A 27,066-nucleotide genomic window follows, 5' to 3' on the forward strand; every position below is an offset into this window, starting at 1 on the left:
GCTCAAAGACAGGGTCATGGAAGTGAAGGAATTCAGTAGACGGTGCTGTGGCTTCTGTACCTTCACTGTGGAGGAGGTTAGGGGTGCTTGTCTTCCCAGCCAAGTGAGGCCCCTCGTGGGGACTGTTTCATGTCAGAGACTGGCAAGGCGAGAAGAGATGCTCATGTAGGCAAGCTGCCCTTCACCATCTGGCAGGGCAGGGTTATTGGGTGTTTCTGGAAGCTCCGAGTCATCACTGCCTGGGGCCACCTGATCTGAGCCATCTTGATGGAACTCTGCTGCAAAAGGCTGTATGCTGGGGAGAGGGGGCTCTTGTTGGAGGGGCTGTGGGGAAGTTTCCAGGAAGGAGAACTGAGGAATCACCCTCTGATAACCCTCAGCAGGAATGACACAATGGGGCACCCTCATGCTAGGGAATGTTTCAAGATATAGTCTATTAATAGAAAATTTGAGATACAGTAGAGCCAACAGATCAAGGGACAATTACCATTGAAGAGCTGGTTTGTTACTCATAGTTCCCAAGAGGATGGGGAGGCCACACAAGGAAGCACCAGGGTCAGTCACGAGGCAGAGGGGAGCTGTGGGAAGGAACCTTTATCGTGGTTTCCCTGAGTTGGGATGGGTGAGTCGGGGTGAGCAGGCTTAGGATTGGCTCGTTGAGAAACTTCAGTGGGCTCTTGGACACAGGTGCTGTCCCTAGTAGTCTGGTACCTGGTGATTAGGGCAGGTGGATGGTGGGCTGGAGTGTGGAAGCCTGATAAAGGAGGTAGTTGGGGCTGTGGACTCTGGGTTGGTTGGTCTGTGTTTAAAAAGCAAGCCCTAAAAACAACTCCTCCCAAGGAAGTGGGAGGGTGATGAGAGAGGTAGGAGGTCAAGGCAGGGTGATTCGGGCATTTTATCGAGCTGTCCAGAGCAAAGTGTGTCCATCATAGGCATGTAGGACAGACGTTAAAGTATCAAGTTTACAGAAGGTAGGAACATGGCAGACAACACACTCCATGAAAAGAATAGCTGTTGGGACCAAAGCAGCAGTGGCTGGTGTCCGCCAGTGTAAGATACATGGACTTGAACTCCATTTCTAAGTCATCACACCCCCTTCTTGTAAGAATCAGATGGTGGCCTGAAGGGGAGGAGGTTAACAGAGCAGCCAGCACTCTTCTTCCCTCCTCAAGCCGTGGATCAGGCAGAGCAGCTAAGAAAGGTGTTCTTGTACAGGTCACGAGAACAAAGGTTTGAGGTAGAATGGAGTGGGCTTTTTAGAAGGAGACTCATATAACTGAAAGTGACCAAAAAGCTTTGGGATGTCCACAATGTCAGGAAGGGAGCTAGAACCCTCTAGAAGGCAGTGTTGGGAGAAAAGTAAACCTGTTTCCAACCATACCCTCTGGCATTCAATCTGTTCCATAAAACCAGCTACCTGTGATTTTAAAAATTCATGCAATGTTTCATGTAAGTTATTATTAGGGGTTTCGAGTTTGACAGCACTTTAAAAGCATAAGCTGACAAAGGGGCATCACTTGAACACCATTACAATAGGGCTTGTCCATTGGTTCAGAATACTGTGACTTGGGTTAGTTTTAGGGAAATAAAAATCTTCTGTCAAACGAATGTCAACTATAACCACACTAATTTTCACATTTTCCTTCTTTAGTAAGCTCATCAAGAGTTAGCAGCCGAAATAATTTTATATTGGCAAACTTATGATTAAGAAAATAATTTATATCTTGGGAATTGGCATTGGGGAATTCTTTGATAATTATAATTGAGAAGGACATAAATATGCACTGCCTAATTCAGGAGACAGTCAGGCTTCCATATTCTCTGCTCAGACGAATACATTCATTTTCTTCTGAATCGCTCAGACTTGATGAGATAAAAATTACCTTGTATATAATATATATATATTATAAATATTGTGTGTTTTGTTTTAAGCAGAGGTCTAGGACATAGGAAAATGGAATGCATCAAAGAAATATAAAAAATGAGTACTCAGTTTCAATAAATATGTATCTTGAGTGCTTACTGATCTCTAGACATTACTCTGTCACTGGGGACAAGCTGTGGTCCCCAACCCTTAGGAGCTTGAAGTGTAGTGGAGAACAGAAATTAATATTACAAATAATGTAATACAATATGCTAAAGACTTTGATGCTACATAAATAAGCCCCTGAGCTCACTGGAAGCTTACCTGGAGTTTACCCCTAGGTAATTTTAAGTCATACCATGATACATTCTAGGCAGAGAAGATCAGATTTTTGTAGAGTCTACAGCTCAAACAATTTGACTACGCTCTTTAAGGAAAATAATATAAATCTACCGTACTTTTGTTTTTTGGGTTTTTTTTTAAGATTTACCCCTTCATTTAAGAGAGAGAGAGTGCATGAGCAGGGGGGAGAAGCAGAGGGAGAAAAGCAGACTCCCCAAGCAGAGCCCAACGTGGGGCTCGATCTCATGATCCATGAGATCATGACCTGAGACGAAATTAAGATTTGGACACTAAACTGACTGAGCCACCCAGGCACCCCTTCCTTGCTTTTTTAAGTTTAACAGAAACATGATACTTCCAGGGTCTTGGAAGGGCCATTTTGGACAATGTCATCTCCTGCATTTCTCCACCCAAGGCCACAGGCTGAGCTCCTCTCCTCCTGGGGGTCCAATTCTTCCCAGAGGAGGAGCAACCCTCCTTATCACGACCTTGGGACCTTGGAGCACTTTTCACTGAAAGGTAGAAGATTAATGAAATTGTGAGGTCAGAAACCATGTCTTAGTTTTCTGAATTGGATAGACAAGATTATAATACTTTTTAAATTAACCAGAAAAGATTATATTTAAACAGGCTTCCAGATCAAGGAAGGACAACAGGAAAACTGACAACAATGGATTGTGTTTGGGATTTACTGAAGTCCTCTGTAGTTATAGGTAAAGTTTTAAACTTTCCAATTTTAGTAACATGAACAAAGCATACACAAACATCTTAGATGATTAAAACGGATACTTACTTTTTTAATGTGATGTATGGTTCCAACTAGTTAAGTCTATAATCCTCCATTTTATTTTTCTTGGTTTAGCCTAAAAGTGTATTTTTAACATATTCTAACTTCTAAAGGATGTGGAACATGAAAGTACTTTGGGTTGCTGCAAATTCAGCTAAAAAAGCACTTTTACATAAAGAAAATGGATGGGTAAGAAAGTTCAACATCAGATCTGAGAGCTGGCTTCCTTGGCTTAAAAAAAAAAAATCCTTATTCAAGAAAACTGTAGCATCTGCAGAATCCTTACGGCTTCTGTCTGCAGTAAAATATATTAAATTTAATTGAAACCCCTAAAGGAAAGGATGTTGGAAAAATCCAAGAGAGTATGCTTGTACTTTCATACTTAAAAAATATAAATCAGAATCCCAAAATAGGAATTTCTGAGTGGGGTTTTTGCAGTATATGGAAAACGTTTCTACCAATCAGCTTTAAACCTTTAGGAGCAAGTCAGTTTAGCTGTATGGTTTCTTATTAGATCCTCATTTATTTAGTATTTAAAAATATTTTTAAAAAGAAAACTTATAAAGGTGCATTGCATGATTGTTTCTATGATTTAAAAAATACATATAAAAGGTGGTAGAAAAATACTAACCCAGGTTGCCTTTTGTGAAGTTTAAATTTTGATAAATGAGCTAGCAGGAAAAAGAAATGATCAAACTATAATTTGGTTAAGCTTCTGTAGGCTTACTCTTCTTAGTAGTGCCAGGCCCAATTCTCCATCAAATTTAGGAAATACAGTAATAGTCATGACTTTCCATTGTGTAGTTGTCTAGATCTTATAATTATTTTCAATAGTCTAATAAGGGGGAAAAGAGAAAAACACTGAAATCTTTCTACTGACAACAAAAATGTTAGCTAAGACCCATAATGACTAAGGGAGATGTAATATATAGAAAAGATCCCTTTTGTTCGTGGGAAGAAAAAAGTAAAACATCAGAAAAACAAGAAATGACCCATCCCCCCTTCAAAAAATTTAATAGTGGAGACAGAGTGTGTTAGAAATCAGGAATCAGCTGTTGGTGTAGAAAGTATACTGCAGCATGGAGGTCTGCAAAAAGTCTCTGTTGAGAACACCCAGAGGTAATGAGAGAAAAAAAATCCCACTGGGAGAGAATGTTCTGGAAACATCTAGGCTATGAGCAAACACCTCTTGCCACTCAGTGACCTCTAAATGCGTCACTACTTTACAGCGTGATATTCCCATGATGTCAAGAATTAAGGAAAGTGGCCAGATTCTACTCTTTTTACACTTTCTATATTAACATCAGGAATTGTAGTTTACACCTGTAGAAGAGTTTTTCGGTTATAAAACTATTGCAAAATTCATACCCAGGGGCACCTGCGTGCCTCAGTCAGTTGAGCCTCAGATTTTTCGTTTTGGCTCAGGTCATGATCTCAGACTCGTGAGTTCGAGCCCCACATCGGGCTCCATGCTCAGTTGGAAGTCTGCTTGAGAGTCTCTCTCTGTCTCCCTCTGCCCCACCCCCCACTCTCTCTCTCTCTCTAAAATAAATAAAGATTATCTTTTTTAAAAATTCACACCCAGACTCCAGCGCCCCTTTGTGAGCATCTCCCATGCAGTTTGTAACTAGAAAGTGTGTTTCTGGGTATAATCAGGAAGAGCCAGAAACATCGCAGAACATCTAGAGCTAGAAGTTGAGTTTGTTGCCTTTTGTTGCCTCCTGCTAAGAATGCCCCATTATTACCCAAGAATTACATTTTAAAAAATTATAAGGCATTCATGCATTTTTATGATTGAGCAAACGAATGCCGTCTAGCCTACCTTCCAAATGATAAACATACCCCCTCACCTAAGACCGGAAAGAGCTACAGGATATTTGCCCTAGGCTGCTCCTCCTCGAATTTCACAGAGCATTCCTCTTTCTGACTTGCAGGGCAAATCCTCGGAATTTTAATTTTGACAATGTGGGAAATGCTATGCTGGCATTGTTTGAAGTGCTCTCCCTGAAAGGCTGGGTAGAAGTGAGGGATGTTATTATTCATCGTGTGGGGCCGGTAAGCAAGCACATGGAATCCTTTGAATGCTCAACAGCTGCTTTCCTTTGCTTTGATGAATAACCGTGTTTTTCATTTATACAGATGCATGGGATCTATATTCATGTTTTTGTATTCCTGGGTTGCATGATTGGACTGACCCTTTTTGTTGGAGTAGTTATTGCTAATTTCAATGAAAACAAGGTAAGCATTCTTGGTTTGAATACCGCAGAGTTTATTCCGTTCTAGCCACTTGCTTTGAGCTCTCTTTTTCTCCCACGGCATGAAGTCGCATTCAACCCCTAATGTGACTGGTGTAAATAATCTCTATAACTATGTGACAAGCTACCTCATCTCTGCCTTTCAGGCACACTATTTAAGAGCACGGTTCTCTTGCTAAATTTCCCCTTTCGGTAATGGTATCATTAATTCACTGACAACTGAAAGGCACATCTCCTATTGTTCAAACAGAAAGGAGGGGCAGCAAGTTATGAAAATACAAGCTGAACTAAGGGACGCGCTGATTGCAGGTAATATTAACTTCCACACAATGTAAATTGGATGCTTTGTAACTCCAGAGGTGAACTCGGCATTTTGATGGGGCTGGGGGTGCAGGAGAAAATGTTCAATCCCAATTCACTGAATAAAAAGAAGATTTTCTAATTTCAGAGAAGAAATGTACATACTTTATGAACTCGGGAAACATTCTGAGATCATAACAGCTCTCATGATCAGTACAAGAGCTCCCAAATGGGAAAATGGCCAGCATAGTTTCCTGTCAAAAAGTGAGTTTGGGGGGAGAACATTCGACGTCATTCTTCTGGACATGGCTGATATGCCCCCTATTATGTAAGGGTCCAGTCTTCTGGAATCTTAATAATCGAGGTGCATACAGCTTTCGAGCACTTACTATGCACTAAGGTTGACATATGCTGTTTTCAGTTCTCTCGACTCTGAAATGCACTGTGGAAGCGAAAACAGCTTACAGAGGTGACATAACTTGTCTGGGGCTTTTAAGGTGTAGAAAAGCCAGGGCCAGAATTCAGAAGTGGTGCCGACTCTGCAGAGTCTGAGAGCCTTCCAATTCAAGAGTATAAAAATGTCGACCGTTGCCCTGCAGTGAATGAAAGCTAGACGTGCCGCACAGCACCGTGCTGCTCCTGGGATTCAGGGCTGGTACCGAATCGCACACAGCCACATCAGAGCCTGCTGGCGAGGGCAGCTTTACCTGGGACTCTATCATTCACGGCCCCCCCCAGGCTCCACACGTGTGGTTCCAGCTACTCAGTCAATTGCCACCTTTGATGTGTGCCTAATGAGGACCTCATTTCGTCCGGGCTTTCAAAGGGTGTGACTTAAAAATCCCCCTTTGGGTCCCAACACTACTCCGACCCACAGAAACATGGGATTTTAGTGTAAGAAAGAAGGATAGAGAGAGATCATATTGCCCAGCCCCCTATTTTACTATAACACATTCATAAATGAGTGTCTTTAAGCCCTACAGTGTGTTCAATTTAATACCAAGCAGAAGGAGGAAGATAGGTCTCTTTAGATGCCTTTGAGCCCTGCGCTAGAGCAGACACCGGGGATTCCTGAGTAAGAGCAGAAGCCAGTCAGTCAGTTAACAGAGAGCTTAGGCTCTGCTTGCTCAGAACACCGTGCTAGGCCCTCTGAGCAGACACCTGGTTTCAGGAGAATCAGGTCCTGATTTCAGAAGAATCAAATCAGCGACATAAATGCAACAACATAGATGTTCAACAACTAGAGACGAATATATAATCAATCGCAGCTCTTGAACTTAGAGGAATGGCTAAGTAAGCAGAGTGTCGGGAGGTTTACTCACAGTACTGGTTGTGTTTCTGTTCTGAGGGAAGAAAGAAGCATCTTGGCTTGGGTAAGGGGAACGTGGACATAAGCTCAAGTGGGTGCTTAGAGAAAGAGGAAAAGTAGAAGAAATCACATTACCAGACATTACAAACTTGATTATTTAATTGGAGATCCAAATTTCTGAATTATATGAACCATTTAGAAGAGATCTTTTTTTTCTGTAAGCTTTTCAGAGGGTAGTACGTGAGCTGCTGTATAACAGCATTTATTCATTTATCATTCAGTCATTCGACAGATTTCTTTGAGCACTTACTGGTGCCAGACACTGCTCTTGACCCTGGGGACACAAGAAGCTAAACACACGAACTAAACACTAAACACATAAAGATTTCTGCCCTCCTGGAGCTCACATGCTAATGGTCATATCCAAAGGTATGTGAGCAGATTTCCAAATATATAGGCAGTGGGGAAATATAAAGATATGGGAAATAAGGCAAGCTTTGGGGGCAATGTTTTCACAATTCAGAATTATGGAAAATTATGTCTTCCCTAGAAAATGGAACCCTGTCTAAAAAGTTCAAAGTCTATACTAGTAATATATGTATTTTTAATTTCTTGATTATGAGATAACAGTTTGATTAATAAACTTAATTTCACAATAATAAGCTTTCAGAGGTTTTTCAGGTATTAACAAACAGATGATACCACCATGCTTATTAGTCTTTTGGATCATTTCAGAGTTCAACTTTCTAAAATAATTTGTTTTGTATAATTAAGGAATAATATGAATGTGTGTTACACCCAGAGAACCCAAAGTATTTGTTTGCAGTTAGTGAGAAAAATGGTTTAGCAATACTAATATTAGAAAAATTAACTTAAAACAAATATCATTATTAGGAATAAACAGTGTAATTAAATAATTCCAAAAGAAGCTAATCCCTAGCGAAGTATAGAACTCCTGAACCATAAAATATATGAAGAGAAAATGATCCAAAGCAAGTCCAAATCACAGTGAAAGATACTAACATATTTCTCTAAGAAACTCGTAGACGGAAAAAAAAGAAAATACGAGATTTGACACAATAAAAACATTTGACCTACTGGACATAAAAAGAACCCTGACCCCAGTAATTTTCAAGTATAAAATGTACCCTCTACAAGGTCATAAAATAATACCAAAAAATTGATAATGTACAGAGCGCATTCTCTACAATAATAAAAAAAGATGACAAAAATCCCTCATAAGTTGAAGATGTTAAGACAACATTCTGAATAATTTATGAGTCACTGAAGAAATCAATAGAAAAGCACAAGTCATTTAGATAAATCATTTATAAAAATCATAGATGAAAGCTCACAAGATACAGGTAAATCAGTAGAGGGAAATTTACAACTATAAGTGTACATTTTTTAAAAAATCAAAGATTAATTAATTAGTAATATGTCACATATCCAAATCAATAAATTATAATAAGAACAACAAAGTAAAATGGAAGAAAGTAACAAAGATAAGGACAAAAATTAATTATATAGAAAACAAAGATACGATAAAAGATTCAAGAATGACAAAAACAGATTCTTTAAAAAAATTAAATTGATAAACCTCTCTCAAGGTTAAGCATGAACAAAAATGTGGAAAAGGAAAATAAACAAGCTATAGTGAGTCAAACAGGCTAGGTAATGATACAAGGACAGAAAGTTAAACTTACAGAACAAAACCGAAAGTCATAGGAGGGACAGGTATATATAAAACAGAAGTAGCACAACAAATCAGTGGAGAAGATGAGACCATCAGTAAGTGACGCTGGGGTCATTGAGTGTCTAGAGAGAAGAAACTAAACAGAGATCTCTACCTCACAGCATACTCAGAAATGAATTCCAGAAGAATGAAAGACCTAGCTATGAAAAACCATTTGTCAACCATGTAGAATTTATTTTTGACCCTGCCGTAGTTGTGGATTTCTTGACTTTAACCACAAAGTGGAATCCATAAAGAAAGAAATTTATAGATTAGATTACATTAAAATGAAAAGTTTCTGAGAGATAAGAGACATGATAAGCAAAAATTTTTTTAAAAAGCACGCTAAGACTAAGAGGAAATATTTACAACTCATATAACTGACAGAAGATTAATATCCAGAATATATTAAGAATTTCTATAAAACATCTGAAAGTAAATATCCAAATACAAAAATGAGCAAAGAATATGAACAGGCAATTCACATAGGAAGATACAGAAATCACTCCCCCATTTATACACATAAAAAATGTTTCATCTCACTGATATTAAAACTAAATTACATACATTTTCCACCCATTGTGGCCAAATTTAAATGTCTGATAATATCAAGTATTGGCAAGAATATTAGGACATGAATACTTGGAGATTGCTAGCAGCAAATTTTCTTGGTTATTCCTCTTTGGACAGTAACTTCACAATATCTGACAAACATAGAGATGCATAAATCCCTAACCCCAGCAATTCCTCTCCTAGAGATTTGCTATCAAGAAAGTCTCATAGATGTTCACCATGAGGTAATACTGTGTGCTTATTGCAACATTTTTATAGTAATATAAACCTAACTTCTGATATATTTGTACAGTGAGATACTCTGAACAGTTAAACCAATTAGGTCTAGTGTCTAGTTGTATGCACAACATAGTGTTCAGTGAAGATAAAAACAAACTGCATAAATAAGCACAGATTGGATACCATTTATATAAATTTTTGAAATTCAAAACAAATATGTTCTTATGTATTGATACATACACAAACAGTAAAATCTGAAAACATCATGAGGGGGACATACTCTTGAAGGACAGTAATTAGCTCTGTAGAAATAAAGGAAGAATGGGAGTGGGGGGTGGGTGGGTTTTTTTTTTTCCAGTTCTGCCTTTATAATATAGCATAATAAAATGTCATGCAATATAATATATATGGATATAGCATTTTAATGAAGTACTCCTATATATATGCACACACATATATGTAATAAATATTTTATCTCATTTAGACATTTGTCACAGCATTAATTCTTCAAGATTCAAATTCTGTGACTTCATATCACTTGAAAATAGTTTTTTTATTATATGTATCAGAATGATTTAAAAAAAAAAAAAGGACACAATCACCTTAACCAGAAGCAACAGATAGACAAGCTACAGTTTTGCTGCAGCATTTCCCACAATGAAACGAAAGGAAACTAACCACTTATTAGAGTGGGTATCCCTTTTTGAAAATTTGATTGTGTAGAGAACCTTCTTTAGATTTTCCCAAACCTGAATATTATACATCTTCAAAGATGCCAGTTGAAGGCCACCCTTTTGGGGACTCCTCTTAAGACCACATTTGAGAATTCTGACCATGCCTATCGAACCATCATGGTATTTGAAGAATATCTTTATTTCACACCCCCAAATTAGTCCTGTTGGTATCACCACCCCATTTGCAATGTCCTCAGTGTGGAGTAGACGACATAAGGCCTTTTTCTGCTTTCCTTTGTTTATTAAGGGGACAGCTCTGCTGACTGTAGATCAGAGAAGATGGGAAGATCTGAAGAGCCGACTGAAGATAGCACAGCCTCTTCATCTCCCACCTCGCCCGGGTATCAAAGATGCTCTGATTTTATTCATGTTGGGCACCAGTGTTCATGATTCCCCAGGAGTCTAAGATTTCAATTAAAATAATAATCGTGAGGCCACTAGGCGGTTGTGCATAAGTTAATATAGAAACAGGCTCCAAACTACAGATCTCTCCATAGGCTATTAAAATCAACCACCCAAAGGCTGTGCTTCAGTGCTCTCAGGATAAGCCCTAATGAAAAAATGAATTTTTAAATAAAATATATTTGTGCTTGCCTTTTAAACATATGAGTGAAATGTATTAAACTGACAGAAATTGAATGATGCGGTTCTCCTTCCAATACGGACGGCGTCATGCACCGTCGTTTTAAATATTCAGAACCAGCCATTCCTGCAAAACACGACACAATAGATTGAACTATAGGGGGAAAAAAAGTAATGAGTTTTAAAATGAGCATTAAAGGAAATGAAAGACAAGTAAATGTGACCTATGTCTGAAATGCCCTTGCCTCAACCTCTCTTTTGCAGATAATGATGGTTTTAGAGCTAAGATGTATGACATAACCCAGCATCCATTCTTTAAGAGGACAATTGCATTGCTTGTCCTGGCCCAATCGGTGCTGCTGTCTGTCAAGGTACTTTTCTTTCACGCTGAAACTCTGGGAAGGACTTGTTTGTTCATTGGTGCATCCAAGAATATCGCAAGGGGCCATATCCGTTCAGAGTCTATGTTTTTTAAAAAAATTAAAATTCACAGTCATGTTCTAATGAGAGAAAGAGAGGAAGGTCTTGATGTGTCTGATGGATGCAGACAAAGACCAGTGTGCTGTTTGTCTTACAGTGGGACGTGGAGGACCCAGTGACAGTTCCTTTAGCAACAATGTCGGTTGTTTTCACCTTCATCTTCGTTCTAGAGGTACGGTAATGAGCCAGCAGGCCCTGGGGGCTGCAGTGGGCATTGCAAAGTAGAGCAGTGTCCTCCTTTGATAGCACCCATGTTCAGCTCTGTGTTCCATTGTTTTTGAAGTTTTTTTGTGGGGGAGAGGGGTGGCATGCTCGTAAGATATTTTCCTTTTGGGGCTGTGAACAAAGATTTCACTTTATATGTCAGATTTGCCTAACGGCAGAAATCGCTAACTGCTGTTGATTGTTGTATCTGAATGTTGGCCTGTCTGGTTATGTGGTTCAGAGTTCAAATATTTGTAGCGAACTGCACACACCACTGTAATTCAGGGACTCAATCGCAATGTTGTGGCCAAGGGAGTTAGCCCAGACAGGATTATTTTAATATATGGTCCGTATAATATCACTTTCCAGCGTAATCTTCTTTGAAATACAAGCAGATTCTTATTTCACCCTGTATGGGTTGATGTTTCCCAAAATCAATGGTCTTTTACTTGAGGAAGAAAAATGTCCTGCTATCAGAACTAGTCATAAAACAAGGAGAAAAGAGCCTGGAGAATATAGATTTGTAACCTACCGAGCTTTAAAATTTAGATAGATAGATCTATTTCTGTATCTCTGTATCTTTATCTATCTATCTATCTCTTGGTAATAAATTCTTCTCTTTGGTTCCTACCTCCTTTAAAAAATGTGCCTCAAATTCACACATTTAAATATATGCTGCACACTCACCTTCTATTTACTGTCTTCCTTATCTTCCCCCAGGTTACGATGAAGATCATAGCAATGTCACCTGCCGGCTTCTGGCAAAGCAGAAGAAACCGATATGACCTGCTGGTGACGTCGCTTGGCGTGGTCTGGGTGGTACTTCACTTTGCCCTCCTGGTATGCATATAATTCAAGTTTATTTTAGTTGATAACTTGGGTTCAGGTAACCCCTGTTTCCGGTCTCATTTCAGTCCGTGTCAGCCTACCCTCAAGTGTCAGATTAACCTCCCTACATCCATCCTTGCCCGTGATGGGCCCTCAGGCGAGCTTGCACACACAACCCCCCACACTCTTCCCACAGACAAAATCTGGCCCTTCGGAGTCCTAGAGTGGGTGAATCAGAAGAAGAACCTTTAAGATCTCTGGTTTAACTCTCATTTTCCCAAAGGATAAAAATGAGAGAGAGAGAGAGACAACAATGGAAACAGAGATTATGAGAACTGCCTAAATTCACATACAAGCTGGTATCAGAAGGCTCAAACCCAGTTTTCTGAACTGAAGTGTAGCATCCATGCCACTTTGTTCTACTCAGTATTTCACAGTGGGATTCTCAGGCACTTTTGCTGCCTTATTTCCTACTGACATCCAGCTGCCATTTCTCTAAAACCCGTCAATCCCAGTGTCTATACCTGAGTTCTCACTAGTTTGCCTAAAATGCCTCCACCCTCCATGTAGTCTGAGGTCCAGCTCAAAATCTATACCCGTGGGTGTGCTTGACTGAGATCTAGAACTGTGTTGTCCAATAAGAACAAAATGTGGCCATGGATGTAATTTCAAATATTCTAGGAGCCACATTAAAAAAATAAAAAAGGAACAGATGATGTTAACTTAATAATGTATGTTAACCTACCATATCCAAAATATTATCATTTTAACATGTCAGCAATATAAAAATTACTCAGGAGAGAGATTACATCCTTTTTCTGTACTAAATCTTTGAGTGTGTGTTTTATATTTATAGCACATCTTAATTTAGACTCACTGCATTTCAAGTGTTCAGTAACCACATGTGGCTGGTGGCTGCCATACTGGACAGCATAGCTCTAGACGGCCCTACTCTGGGCTCCACCATTTTCCAGCCTTGATCGGGTTATTTGTCTTCAGTGATCCTTTGTTCCCTGCTAAGAACTTGGGGATATGAACTTCATAATTTATCCATTCCGTATGAGCATTATAGAGATCAAGCATGTGAAGTTCTTCTAACTGTAAAGAGTATACAAACTCATAACACATTCTTATAAGTACCTTCTTTTTTTAGTCTTCTTTGATCCCAGACAAAAATAATGTTACCAGATTTCCCTGCTCTCTTCTATCCATTCTCCGATCCTCTCCAATGTTAGAGTCACACCAGAAAAGATCCATCACACCCAGAACCCATTTACACATTACAGAGGGCGTGCTTTCGTATGAAATTGCTGTGCTCCGGCAGGTAGGTATTGAGTGTACTTCTTAAAACAACTGTCACTTCAGTGTCGGGGCTGTGCCAAGCCTCAGTGGGCTCTCAGTCACCCTGATCCATTTCCTCCAACGATAAATGGTTTTGATCACTAAAGATGTGCAAGTCACCATGCTGGGAATGGAGAAGAATGCAGTGAACAAAACAAAAGCATGTTTTGTTTTATTTTAAAGTTTTAAGGCAGAATATTTAGTCATGATCAAGAGGTTGGGGGGACTTTGGGACAGCTGCAGGTAGGCATTCATGGAAGGCTCCCAAGTCAATGAGAGTTATAGCCATAGTGAGGCAGATGGAGGAGAGACACATATTCTTGGGATGACACAAGGTAGTGGGAGGTGGCTTCATCAGAGAGGTCCTAGAAACTGTCCCTACAGAAGTGATGGCTACCAGGTTCAGTCTTAGGACGAGGGGCATGTCAGCGGCTGTCCCTATGATGGAACACTGCGGGAGGGAAACAGTGCCTGGAGTAGAAGGAGCAAGGGAAACACGGCACGAGATCTGGATGGCACCTCTCAGGACCTGGCAAAGGATGGGGGTCATCCTCGTAGAAGCCATTGGGTGTCGTCACTTCCAGAATGCAAGGTGAGAAGCCATCTATAACAGATTTGGAACTAATGTAGAAAGGGGCAGCCAGGTCCATGTTTTTATCTTTCCCTAGACAAATGGAGCCAAAAGCTACTTGGTCCAAGCAGAAGAGTAGAGAAGGCTTCCTAATTCCGGATGTCCTAGAGAGGACATCTCACACCAAAAAGACCAACTTGCCTGTTCTCCCTGACCACTTTTGTTCTCCTCCAAGAACCTCCAGTTCTGGAAGGATGCTCATCCTCCATGCAATTTTGCAGTGGTCTATTGTGAAGGAAGATGCAGTCCTTGTTCCCATCCAAAGTTATTTCTGTGTAGACACATTCATTTCCTTCTACCTCAAGAATATCACCAGACCCCCTTCCCGGGGGCCCATATGTGACTGTTGTCACTTGGCTAGGCAAGGCTCCTCGAGAAAAATCATGCTTTGGCATGAGTTTAATGCCACAGTTGTTATTGCGGTTCTAGCTGATGGGCTCTTTGTTTCCGAGATGAAGCTTTCTTAATCATAAAGCAGACCCAGTCATCTCTTGCTGCCATCGCATACTTGAAGAATGAGCTGGATGTGTTTCTGGGCAGGGTAGACATCTCTGAAATCAGCTTACAGGAATGTGGCTGGCTGGTCTCCAGAGTTTCCAGAGACCTACAGAGAGGGAAAGTTGACCTCCCACCATCTTTTCCAACACCACACCTCCTCCTTTGCCAGGACTCCTGCATTTCCGGTCTCACTTGGCTTCCTCATGTTGCCTTGGTACCCTAAGTTTTTCTTGCTCCTCAAAGGAGCTGGTCACTATTTTATGTAAAATAAGTTTTAAAATACAGAATTCAGCTGAGCAAAACAGGGAGCGAAGTTTCATTTAAGATTTGATTTTATAGCTAATATTTATTCATGAGTTTTGGCAGTGACCTTTTCAACACCTTTTAAAGATAAATTTCTTATAAGAATTTCACATTTTATTAAACTAATTACTCAGTAGACTTCACAGAAGACTTAAAATGAAAACTGGAACTGTAACAAGATCTTTTGTGCACATTATGAGTGGCTCTCTTCTTTTTAAATTTCAGAACGCATATACCTACATGATGGGTGCCTGCGTGATTGTCTTCCGGTTTTTCTCTATCTGTGGAAAGCATGTGAGTACATTGTAAAGGATATTATCAAAGGTTACATATACACAGAAAAAAGGAGTGAAGCCTAATTGACTTCAGCGGTCCTTCTCGGTCTTGGAAGTTAACAAATTGCTGGTCATCCTAAGTCCAAATGAGCAAATATTAAATATTAAAATGAATCAGTAGCTTAGTTATCTTGTGATATGTTTCCTGATATTTATGTTGTTTTATTTATTCTTCATATTTGCTAGATGAACTCAATCATCAACTAAAGATAACATATTGGGCATGAAAGCAAAAGCCAATGGTTTTCCTTAATACTTCTTTATTTTTATTGTTTTTATTTGTAATAAAGTTATTTTACTGCAAAGAAAAATAATCTTTAATAAAGCTTCATGATTCTGTGATCCCAGATTTCTTCATATTTTTTCTTGTTCATGCATACACTCGGCATCTATTTGTCATTTTTTAAAGTTGCTTCCTTTTTTATTAGTGACATTATTTCATAAACATTCCATACATGCACATGTTCAGTACATTCAATGTTTGATGCTATTTAGCATTTTGTCATTGTTTAGGCTTGTTTCTGTGAACATCTGTTTGTGGAAGAATCCTGTCTACATGATGGGATAGGCCAAAAATGGACAGCCCTCCTCATAGAAACTTAGGCAGCAAGAGAAGAGAAAACAGGAAGCTAGGAATTTTAGGGAGGGACTTTTATTAATTTGGCTGAAAAGGCTGAACAGTTTGAAATACAAGTTGAATTTCTCTCTGTTTTTTTGAATAATACTCAGATTTAATACCCTTTAATAAGAATTAATTCAAAGCAATCGTCAAATGAAGGTCAGTCTTGTGCCAACCTGCGTACCTGTCATTCACTTCCCAGGTTGGCCCGGTTAAGTGAATTAAATATTCATTTTCTCCTCCCCATCTTCATCTACAGGTAACGCTAAAGATGCTCCTCCTGACTGTAGTCGTCAGCATGTATAAAAGTTTCTTCATCATAGTGGGGATGTTCCTATTGCTCTTATGTTATGCTTTTGCCGGAGTTGTTTTATTTGGTACTGTGAAATATGGAGAGAATATTAACAGGTGGGTGTATATTTATCTTTCTATTCATTTATCAAGCAAACTTTTTTAGTCATGAAATCATGAATAAAAAATCCAAATGACTTTTGCCTGTTGAAGACAAAAGGGAAGGGGGAAGCGATCAGTTGGAAACAAAGACAAAATAAAATGGCCAAATTTTAAATCACATTTTTCTAATTAAAAATAGCCTACATACTGACTTTAGAAACCTTATTTCCATAATATTCCCATAATGTAACACAAATCCATAATTCCAAATCTACCACCATGCAGGAATAACCACTTCTAATATCCTGGCGAATTTCTATCCATCTACTGCCAAAAAACAATATATTCTTTTTTTAATTACACTTTAAAATGACTTTGGGTTTTCCTTTTTCTTTTCTTTTTAAAACAAAACAAGGGATGTCCTAACTCCCAAAATGGTTACTAGGTATGAAAAGCATTTTTCAAAGATTATCTTAAATTCTGTGGAAGCGCCTCATAGATGTTTTTTAAAACGTAATTACACAACAAATTAAATACAAATGTGTCTTGTTGCAGATATTACTTACTTGATCCGTGGCAGCTCCGCATTTTATAGCAAACTCCATGTGAACGAAGGAATCACTTTTACTTGTCAAAGCTGGGACCCTCAGTGATTCAAGATGCATGGCCACAGATTGGTGGCACCATGCTAGGGTTGGGTTATTCAGACCGCTATGCTTAAGGGCAAGTATGAATAACAAGCAAATTAAGAGGGTATAGCCTTTAGACATGGTAACTTAGCAACCAAATTTGTTCCAAAAGCTACCTGTTTTAGTGGGGACACCTTACTACTTCATGACAAACCATATTACCCACGTTCTGGTTTTTCTTCCTTACATAGGCATGCCAACTTTTCTTCAGCGGGAAAAGCCATCACTGTACTATTCCGAATCGTCACAGGCGAAGACTGGAATAAGATTATGCATGACTGTATGGTAAACTTCTCTTCATCCCTAACAGTGCCTCAACTTAGAACCAAATGAAACTCTTCACTATGCAACATTGGCAAGCGTCATCCTCGTTAGCATCAAGACTTTGTGTACAAAACACATAGCCTGGCCGTTTAGTTCATAAAATTGCATTCTTTTCCATTACAGTGTTTGGATATCCAGTGAACCCAGCTTGAGTTATTGTAGTTCCATTTGGCAATCCGAATTATGTGGACATTGTTCCTTCCCTCCTACCTTTAACATTTTGGCAGTCAAGTACAGCCAGGGGAGTTCTGCTTCTTTAACTGAATTTACTCAACAGATATTCCCTGAGCACCTGGTTTATACTGGGCCCTGTGCTAGGTGCTAGGTCTCCCATGATTCCAGGGCATGCTCAAGGAGCTGACAGCCAGGCTCTGAGTTACACCGTCCCCTAGGTTCCTCTCTCCTCCTCGCTGTCCCTCCCATCTCCAGTGCAACATGGGCTCCATGAGGAGTCCCGCCCCACGCTAAGACTGCGGTGATATGTTCCTACAGCACTCCGTGTTTCTCCTTTGTAGCGTGTATCCCAACTGTAGTGAGTTACTCACTTGATTATTTCATCTCTATTTCCTCTCTCACAACCTCAAGAACAACGCTGTCCGGGAGAAATTTCGGCAATGCTGCTGGCAATCTGCTCTTTCCCATTCAGTAGCCCTGTGTGGTTACTGAGCCCTTGAAATGTGACTAGTGCACCTGAGCAACTGAATTCTAAATTTTATCTAACAGTGTTTGATGTTCATTAACGTACATTTACATTTTAACAGCCACACGCAGTCCGTGGCTCCCATAGAGCTCTAGACCAGCAGCAACATGAAGGAGGGACAGAGTCTATGTCTTGCTTAGACTTGTCTGTCTCCAACACTGGGTAGAAATCTAGCACATAGTAGGAGCTAAAGAACTCTATGTGTGAATGAACAGGGACAGAATTTACCAAATCAGATATAATAGAAGTCAGGATTAAATAAGTTCTAAATGAAGAACAAGCAGAGTGCTATGGGAATGTAGTCTCTCTGGCTGAAAGAGACCAGGTCTCTCAGAGGTGTTGGCATTTTATTGGGCCACTCAGGACAGGGAGGCTTTTGATAACCTGAGCCTTGTGCTCTTCTGTAATGTCCCAGAAATGTGCTCCAGGAATGAGGATTACTGGTTTCTTCTTACACAATTTGAATGTGAGTCTGCTACATATAACAAATCTTCATAAATCTTAACCCATTAGTTAGGTCAGAGAAGTCTTTTAGATGCCTTTTTCTTTGACTTTGTGTAGTTCCCATCATAGTGACTACTTAGCATTCAGGACTAGTGGAGGTGACAGAAAGAATGTCTCTTGGAAGAAACCGGTTCATTTTCATTGTGCTTCTAAAATGGCAATGAACTTGGGATTCTATGAGACTGGAAGTGTAGAATAAATGAAATATTCTTTTTGATTTTTGCCACGGGTGATGTACTCAATGTATGTGGCTTCTGAGAGACTAACTTTGAAATTAGTTATATTTTCTGTGCGGAGGAATAGTTCCCTCACTTCAGCGGACACACAGAAATTTGTATTCTTCACTCTCATCCCTCCTCCCTGTCCCCCGTGGCCCTGCAGGTCCAGCCTCCCTTTTGCACTCCAGATGAATTCACATACTGGGCAACCGACTGTGGAAATTATGCTGGGGCGCTTATGTATTTCTGTTCATTTTATGTCATCATTGCCTACATCATGCTAAATCTGCTTGTAGGTAAGTGATGTTCGTTGAATATGTTTTAATATCCTTAAGCTCAGGTACTTAGATAATTACGTACAATTTGCAAGTAATTATCCCAGATTGCTCGGGGCGGGTGTTTCACGGCATTAATTATAAATTGTTGCCTCTCGATCCAGAAGCTGAAAAGACCTTTGAAAGGCATGTAAATGACAGTTGATTGCAATTTCAAGAGTTGTCCTATTAATTATGATCATTAATTTCAAAAGAGCTCTTCTCACGCGTTGAGTTGAACAAATCTCAGGGAGGGCTACCTTTAGGGCCTCGAAAGATCACAGGTACATTTTTGAAAGATACATGGTGTTCACCCAGGTGTGGGGCCACCCAGAACCCAATCTGACCTTTACAAACTGCCCTGGAACTGTCAACTAAGAGTGAAAGCCAGATGGCATGGATATCTCTGCACACAGAAGGTCTGTTTTTGCTCATGACCCTCATGTTTTGGAAAAGGCAGAAGATGGATAAATAGCTTAGTCCAAGTGTAAGATATGCCAACTTGGAAAACACACTAAAAGCACTTTAAAAATTTGGCTTATAATGTAGGGGATAAAATCCATTATTTATAATAAATGTTTTACTCTTTCTAAAAAATGACACATTAGCCTAATTATCTAACTTCTCCACTTTGCTTCTGTCTTTTCTTAGCCATCATTGTGGAGAATTTCTCCTTGTTTTATTCCACGGAGGAGGACCAGCTTCTAAGTTATAACGATCTTCGCCACTTTCAAATCATATGGAATATGGTGGATGATAAACGAGAGGTAGGAAAGGGGGCTGCTTCTTCATGCCCACCCCAAAGAGACTCATTGCTCTCCCTCGACGATTTAACTGGTCTTTTTGTCACCAGGGGACACCTACTGAATTTGGAATGGCCATTGGTGAATTGTAGAAAGCCTCCATTGACTGTTCAGCAGAATATGCTGGGAGGGGAGAGGGACAGAGTGGTCCCCCTCATGTCCTGTCCAACCATGGACGTCCTCTTCTTTGGACATTCAGAAAGTTACCAAGGAAGGGAAACCAAGGAAGCTCTGAAGAAACCAGCCCTGGGCTGGGGGCAGGAGAAGGGGTGAAGTTGAATTCACCAGAAGGATGATGTAACACAGAGCCACGGGCAGCCACCAGCTGCAATCTTAATTAGTTATTGAGTGGTTTCTGAAAGTTATTATTTTTAATTATTTTGGACTTATTATTTGAACGCTTTCATCATAAAGCTTACCCAAGATTTCCTAGAATTAGCCAAAGTAGCAGCACCTTCTTCTGCTGCTCCTCTTCTTCCTCCTTCTTCATCCTAGCAGACACTCGGGTGCTGGGGATATAGCGATGAGCACAATGGAAAGGCCCCCATGCTCGCAGAGCTTCTGTTCTAATAAAAAGTGAAACAATAATTATAATTATTATTATTACCTCAAGAAGCTATAAGTACTTTGCAGAAAGTAATAGAGTAGAGATGGGTTGGACTGGGGGGCAGGCCACTTTAGTGGGGTGGCCATGATGGTCTGGCTGGGGAGGTGCTGTTAGACCCAACCTCTGAAAACCAAGGAAAGTTCAACTGTGGGAAAATCTGGAGGGAAGATCCAAAAATCATTGCAGGAAGAGTTCCCAGAGGGCGTGAAGACCAAGGAGCCAGAACAGGCTGAGGAAAGGGGCATGCCAAGCTAGGCCTGCATGGCAGTGCCCGGTTTCCCCTCCCCTCTGCCCCCCTCTCCCTGACGCCCCCCAGTTCCCCAGGACCAGGCTCAGGGGGCTTTCTCTGAGACAGTGGCCTGCACATGTGGCCATGTGGCCTAGCTCTCCCCTCTCCCCTCGATCCACCTGCAGCTCCAAGATGGCTGCCTGCAGGAACCTGCTTTCCTTGCACATACACGGCAATGATAGCGCCACCGGCCACAGGTTAAGGTGTCAGTAAGTGACAGGAATTCCTGGGTTACCCCGGCCCCTGCCTCTTGCCCAGGGCCTGAATTCACAGACGCTAGGTGGTGTTGCCTGTGAGCGAGCAACATGTGTTCGATTTTCAGGACCTGGAGCTGCTCTGACCAGGTTCTCTTGTATGTAATTGTTCTAATTATGGAGAAGACCTGAACGGGAGTGATGATTCCCTAGAAGAACCACTTAGAATGAGTGTTTAGAAGTTTGTGGCATCCGGGCAAAGTGAAGAGGAGGATCGTGTACATGGGAATGTTCTGCTTTTTTGTGATAACACATTACCAACCCACTCAGCATGTGTTTTCAAGAAACAGATGAGCAGGGGCTGAGTCAGTGAAACAGGCTGGAGAAGAGGAGGCTGGCAAAGCAAGGGCTGAGGCCAGGGAGGCAGAGGACCTGCTTGGTACCCTGCTAGGCTCCCAGGGCTGCCAGGTTCTGAGATCCCACAGAACCGGGGATGCTCCAGCAGAAAATCCAAGGGCTCAGCTTTCAGTGTGGTGCTCCTCTCAGGCACATACCCTCACCCAGCCTCCGGGGAGGCCAACAACTTCCTTGCTACCTATCTTTTGAGAAAAAAATCTGGTGTTCTGGGTGGTTTTTGTTTGTTGTTGTTGTTGTTTTTTTCTGTGAAAACAGAATCCCAAGTGAATCATTACGGCCTGAAGATGATTTACCAGTCACTGTGTTCTGCCCGCCAGGGGGTGATTCCGACTTTCCGGGTAAAGTTCCTGCTGAGGCTGCTGCGGGGGAGGCTGGAGGTGGATCTGGACAAAGACAAGCTCCTGTTTAAGCACATGTGCTATGAAATGGAGAGGCTGCATAATGGTGGTGACGTCACTTTCCACGACGTCCTCAGGTACGAAGGGGTCTTCCCAACTGCGTGTCACAGAGCTGACCCAAGTCCAGAACCTGAAGCGTGGCCGTTCAAGGCCTCGTGAAACACAACCAATAAGGAGGTTCATAAGCCAAGATGCCACACCCCCTGAGGTGATGAGGCGAGGCCGCCCCGCTCGGGCTCCGAGTGGCCTTGTCGCTGTCCTATAAGGACCGTGTCTGAGTGAGGGCCTCACACAGGAGCAGGGAGAAGCAGTGGTCTGACGTCCCCAGAACGGCCCCTGACTGACTGGGGAGCTCCTGACGGGGAGAGGTAAGGGGCCTCGGGGAGAGTGGCCGCCCCTCATTTTGTGAGGAAGGATCTGGTCCCGGAGAGTCATGAGACTTGCTCAGTGACACAGCCTCGGTGGTCAAGCTGGGGCTAATGGGCAGATCTTCTCACTCGTGAGGCTGCTCTGTGATGGTTGCCCCCGCTTGGATGGCAAACCACATTTTCCATTCCATGAGCACCCAGACAGGACAAAGGGAACAAAATACCATAAACTCAGTGGTTTAAACAAGTGTATTGTCTCATAGTCCTGGAGGCTAGAAGTTTGAATTCAAGGGCTCGGCAGGGCTGGTTCCTTCTGAGGCTGCGAGGGGGTATCTGTTCCAGCTTCTGGGGTTTTGCCCGCCATCTTTGTAGAAACATCACCCCGATCTCTGCCTCCATCTTCATGTGTGGTTCTCCCCATGTGCATGCGTGTGCCTGCATGTGCACACGTGTGTGTGTGTGTATCCAAGTCTTCCCTTTTATAAGGACACCATTCATATTAGATTAGGGACCCATCCCGTACTGATATGACCTCATCTTAACTAATTACATCTGCAGTGACCTATTTCCAAATACGATCACATTTTGAGGTACTGGAGGTTATGACTCCAACATCTAATTTTTTAGGGGGAAAACAATTCAATCCATAACAGCTTTTTAAACAGGAATCCATGCATAAAATCCTGAGGTCCATGGACTTGGAAATAATCACATCTTTATTTTCATGAATCACTCCCTGAAATGCAGCATTTTCTTCAGTGATGAATGCAGGCAACAAACCACAGCCATGTTAACAATACGTGCGTCTTTGTCACCAGCAGAAATCACAGGTATTTTCAGAGTGCGTCACTGAGGTGGCTGATAGCTTAGATATCCTTTACACTCACCAGCACTTCTAAGTTATAGTGGTCATTTGACCTCAGCTAGATGTTAATATTTAACGCAATAATAAAGAAGCATTTATGTTACTATGTCACCATCTTGTTAAACATTTTCTAAAATTAATTTTATTTCTTTTTTTATCGACGTAGAGTTGACACAATATTACACTGGTTCCAGGTGTACAACAACTCTGTATGTTATGCTATGTTCACCGCAAGAGTGGGTAACCCCAGTCACCAAACAACACCATTACAGCATCATTGGCTATATTCCCTACGCTGTACTTTTCATCCCGGTGACTTATTCATTCCAACACCAGAAACCTGTGCCTCCCACTCCCCTTCATCCCCTTTGTCCATCCCCCCAGCCCCCTCCCTGCTGGCAACCACCAGTTTGCTCTCTGTATTTATGGGTCTGCCTCTGCTTTGTTTGTTTCATTTTTTAGATTCCACATGTAAGTGAAATCACATGGTATCTGTCTTTCTCTGTCTGGTTTATTTCACTTAGCATAATACCCTCTAGGTCCATTCACGTTGTCACAAATAGTAAGATCTCATTCTTTTTTTATGGCTGAGAAATATTCCAGTGTATATATACTACATCTTCTTTATCCATTCTGTCATCACCTTTTTAAAGAAGATATGAGAACTGCATTTCAATAGAGTTGGTTTCCTTTGTAATCATATGTGTTTTATTTTATGCATTTAAAAGTTCTTCTAGGAAAAGTCCCATAGGCTCCACTCTCAAAGAGGCCCACCCACGGGAAAAGCCAAGGCCCTCCTCTAGCAGCAGCTGTTTTCATCAGGCTGCACGGACCTGACAGGTCAAGTGTTGGGTGTAGTGGCTCACATTCAGCAGCATCAGGTGGACAGAAATACGCTTGTGACTGAAATTTGAAAAAAAGATCAGAACAGGAAGGACCTAGGAGAAGTTCTCGCAAGTTAATTGTTTTACTTCCCGCTATTCACTTCTCCCAGGAGCAAGCTAAAGGGCAGAAAAAGAGGCACAAAATACGTGTGATTAGCAAAGGATGCCGTCTCTCTCAGAATGTCACCAAGTCGTTCCTCCTGGTGACAAATATTTTTAGGCTGAAAGCGAAGCACGGAGACAGACCGCTGTCATGAGCAATTATCATTCAGCCTCTCTGGAAGCCAGTGAGGCATCTGATGAAGTGGACCCAGGCGAAGCCGATGGGGGCATCCCTTGCCCCTCCCTGTCCCTATAGCTCAGTAAATGATGAAAACAGTTCGGCAGTGACGAGATTCTGGATGAGGCAGGGACGAGAGGAAGAGCAAACACGTTTCCTTCCCCAGCGGTGGGAAGAGCCTTAGCAAAGAGAAGGTCCCGGGACTGCCCGGGGAGGCCTCCTGAGCACCTCCATGCTGTGACGTGGGCCACGGAGGTGCCACTGAGCTCACAGACAGGCAGGCGGGGGCTGAGTGCTAACCTGGGGTCGGGTGGGGGCACCGGGGAGCGCCAAGCTGCAGAAAGGGCTGCATTCCCCTTTGGCTGTGGACCTCTCAGCCTGGGTACAGTATGAGTGTCTCACTGCCCCGGGACCCTGAGGAGGCAACCCGTGGGCTGTGTTGGCTTCATCTGCCACTGCCTGGAGCTGTTGTGCCAAGGTCAGAATGGGAGCGACTTTGCATCCACCAAAATGAATGAGGAGGATCCAGGGGCACAAATGAGATCAATAGAGAGGGAACTGGGGGGAGGGGAGGGAGCAGGAAGCATGACCTTTGGCCAAGCCTGTTACCCATCCCCACCTGGACCTGAATGTGACCAAATGTGACCAATGTGTAGAGAGAGCACTCTTCCTTCTACAGGGAATGTTCCAGAGCCTTAAGCAGCTGATAATGTAGATGAGGGCCCAGCCTGGATCTCTTGTTTTACAAGCACTTACAGGGCACTGAATCCTGTAAACACCTCGCCAGTATTAACTCAGTCCTTTAATAAGGTGGGTATCATGAGTGTCCCCGTCTTACAGAGGAGGTGACATAACTAGCCCATGTCCCCCAGCAAGTCCCGTGGCACAGGGACACTACCGTGGTTGGACTGAGTGATGTGCTCTCTGGAGTTTGAGATACCCACCGGTCAGAGTCCCGGGGGAGTCAGACCTGGCCTGCTCTCCTGTCCCCCCACCAGCATGCTGTCCTACCGGTCGGTCGACATCCGGAAGAGTCTGCAGCTGGAAGAGCTGCTGGCCAGGGAACAGCTGGAGTACACTATCGAGGAGGAGGTGGCCAAGCAGACCATCCGCATGTGGCTGAAGAAGTGCTTAAAGCGCATCCGAGCTGTGAGTGACCTGGAAGTGTCTGGGGTTTTGTTTCCTCCTCTCAGAGGAGGAAGAAGAGGGAGAAAAGAAAAGAGCTTTGGGGACGGGGTGGGGTGCCTGGGGGGCTCAGTCAGTTAAGCATCTGCCTTCGGCTCAGGTCATGATCTCATGGTCCTGGGATCGAGTTCCGCGACAGGCTCCCTGCTCGCGGGAAGTCTGCTTGAGGCTCTCTCTCTCCCTCTGCCCCTCCCCCATGCTCTCTTTCTCTCTCTCAATTAAATAAAATCTTTAAAAAAGAAGTGAAAAGAGTTTCGTGAGCGACAGGATGAGATCCTCCTGTGATTAGCCTTGTGGCCCTTCAACCATGTCAGCTTCATCCCCCTGTGATGGCCACATGATGATTCGCGCCTTAGCTCCAGTCCAGACCCAGCTGTGCCCTCTTAAGCAGAGTTCGTAAGACGGTCCCATTGAATCACATTTTTATAATAGAACATGAATGTTTAAAAAGCAGTTTACTGAGGAGCGCCTGGGTGGCTCAGTCGGTTAAGTGTCTGACTCTTGATTTTGGCTCAGGTCACGATCTCAGGGTCATGAGATCGAGCCACACATTGGGCTCCATGCTGGCCATGGGGCCTGCTTAAGAGTCTCTTCTCTCTCTCTCTCTCTCCCTCTTCCCACCTCCTCCCCCACCCCCGCTCGGCGCTCTCTCTCCTTAGGAGAAAAAAAAGGCAGTTTATTGCTATTAATATATTTGTGATTTCCATTTATCAAACTCAGCTGTTCAAAATGCCCAAAATCTCTACATGTTGTGTGGCAACTGAATTTACAAAACTACTTTTAAATTGTTTCTAACAATCCCACCATACCGTTGATAATATTGTTTTGTCTTTAACAAAGGCCACCTCTCCTGGGAGTTTAATGATCTGTCTGCTGCCTTCAGAATTACAAGCTTATAAGATTCTCTGACTCATAAATCAATGAACACATACTATGTTGACATACATCGTGTTTACAATAGGCATTTCTACTAGATAATTACTTTTATGAATGTTTTTGACTTACCCTTCACAGAGGAAAAAAATCAAATTAATCACCAAATATTTGTATTTAACAGATTTTTTAAATCCTGTCTCTCAGAACAACACCAGCTGCAGGAAATATGTCTTTCTATTGGAGGAGAAAAGGTCCCCAGAGAAACGAAACAGCCCAACCTCCTACAGCAAAGCCCCAGCCATGGCTGACCCGTCCTAGCCCTGCTCACTCTAGTGATCCAACCTGCCCCCCACAGGCCCCAAGAGGGCACGGGGAGCTGGATGAGCACCAGACTGGGCTCCCAAGTGTGTGCCCAAACAGACTGGCCTGCTCCTATCCAAGAGCCAAGGCAAGAGCGACGGTTTCACTCATCCACCCAAGGCTCTCTGCTTCTAACGACCCAGAGGAAAAGGGTGGTCACTATTGGCTTAATGAGCACAGAGCAAAATAAGAAGGGGAAAAAAGAGAACACCTACATTAGCGATTCAAAAATTCTATTTTAAGTACAACACAAGCTGTATCAACGGACATACTTGTTCCCATTGTTATGCAAATGAGCATGGGTTGGGGAGTCTCTAAGCCCTCCTTCATAGCAGTGTGATAGGGAAATTAGTTAAGCATCCTTATTTGGAAGTTCCGAAGAGGTCACCAAACATACAGGTTCTTTGGGGAGGAGAGAAGAAAATATGATTTGAATGGTGGGGGACGGGGGGACGTTGG

General features: G+C 42.1%; 1 protein-coding gene across 4 annotated transcripts in view; it reads left to right on the forward strand.

Annotated features, from left to right (window-relative positions):
• NALCN (sodium leak channel, non-selective) overlaps positions 1-27,066 on the forward strand; it is a 307,487-nt gene that overhangs the window by 276,195 nt on the left and 4,226 nt on the right. For all 4 annotated transcript variants that reach the window (XM_032402676.1, XM_032402673.1, XM_032402674.1 and 1 more), the window contains 13 exons: positions 4,928-5,048; positions 5,133-5,231; positions 10,366-10,459; positions 10,965-11,071; positions 11,278-11,352; positions 12,105-12,224; positions 15,211-15,279; positions 16,199-16,347; positions 17,213-17,306; positions 18,931-19,063; positions 19,733-19,848; positions 21,709-21,866; positions 25,185-25,335. In XM_032402676.1, the coding sequence (XP_032258567.1) occupies positions 4,928-5,048; positions 5,133-5,231; positions 10,366-10,459; positions 10,965-11,071; positions 11,278-11,352; positions 12,105-12,224; positions 15,211-15,279; positions 16,199-16,347; positions 17,213-17,306; positions 18,931-19,063; positions 19,733-19,848; positions 21,709-21,866; positions 25,185-25,335 (1,486 nt within the window). The remainder of the gene's footprint in view (positions 1-4,927; positions 5,049-5,132; positions 5,232-10,365; positions 10,460-10,964; positions 11,072-11,277; positions 11,353-12,104; positions 12,225-15,210; positions 15,280-16,198; positions 16,348-17,212; positions 17,307-18,930; positions 19,064-19,732; positions 19,849-21,708; positions 21,867-25,184; positions 25,336-27,066) is intronic.

Source organism: Phoca vitulina, unplaced genomic scaffold, assembly GCF_004348235.1.
Source record: "Phoca vitulina isolate PV1807 unplaced genomic scaffold, GSC_HSeal_1.0 scaffold5, whole genome shotgun sequence".
NCBI classification, from domain to species: domain Eukaryota; kingdom Metazoa; phylum Chordata; class Mammalia; order Carnivora; family Phocidae; genus Phoca; species Phoca vitulina.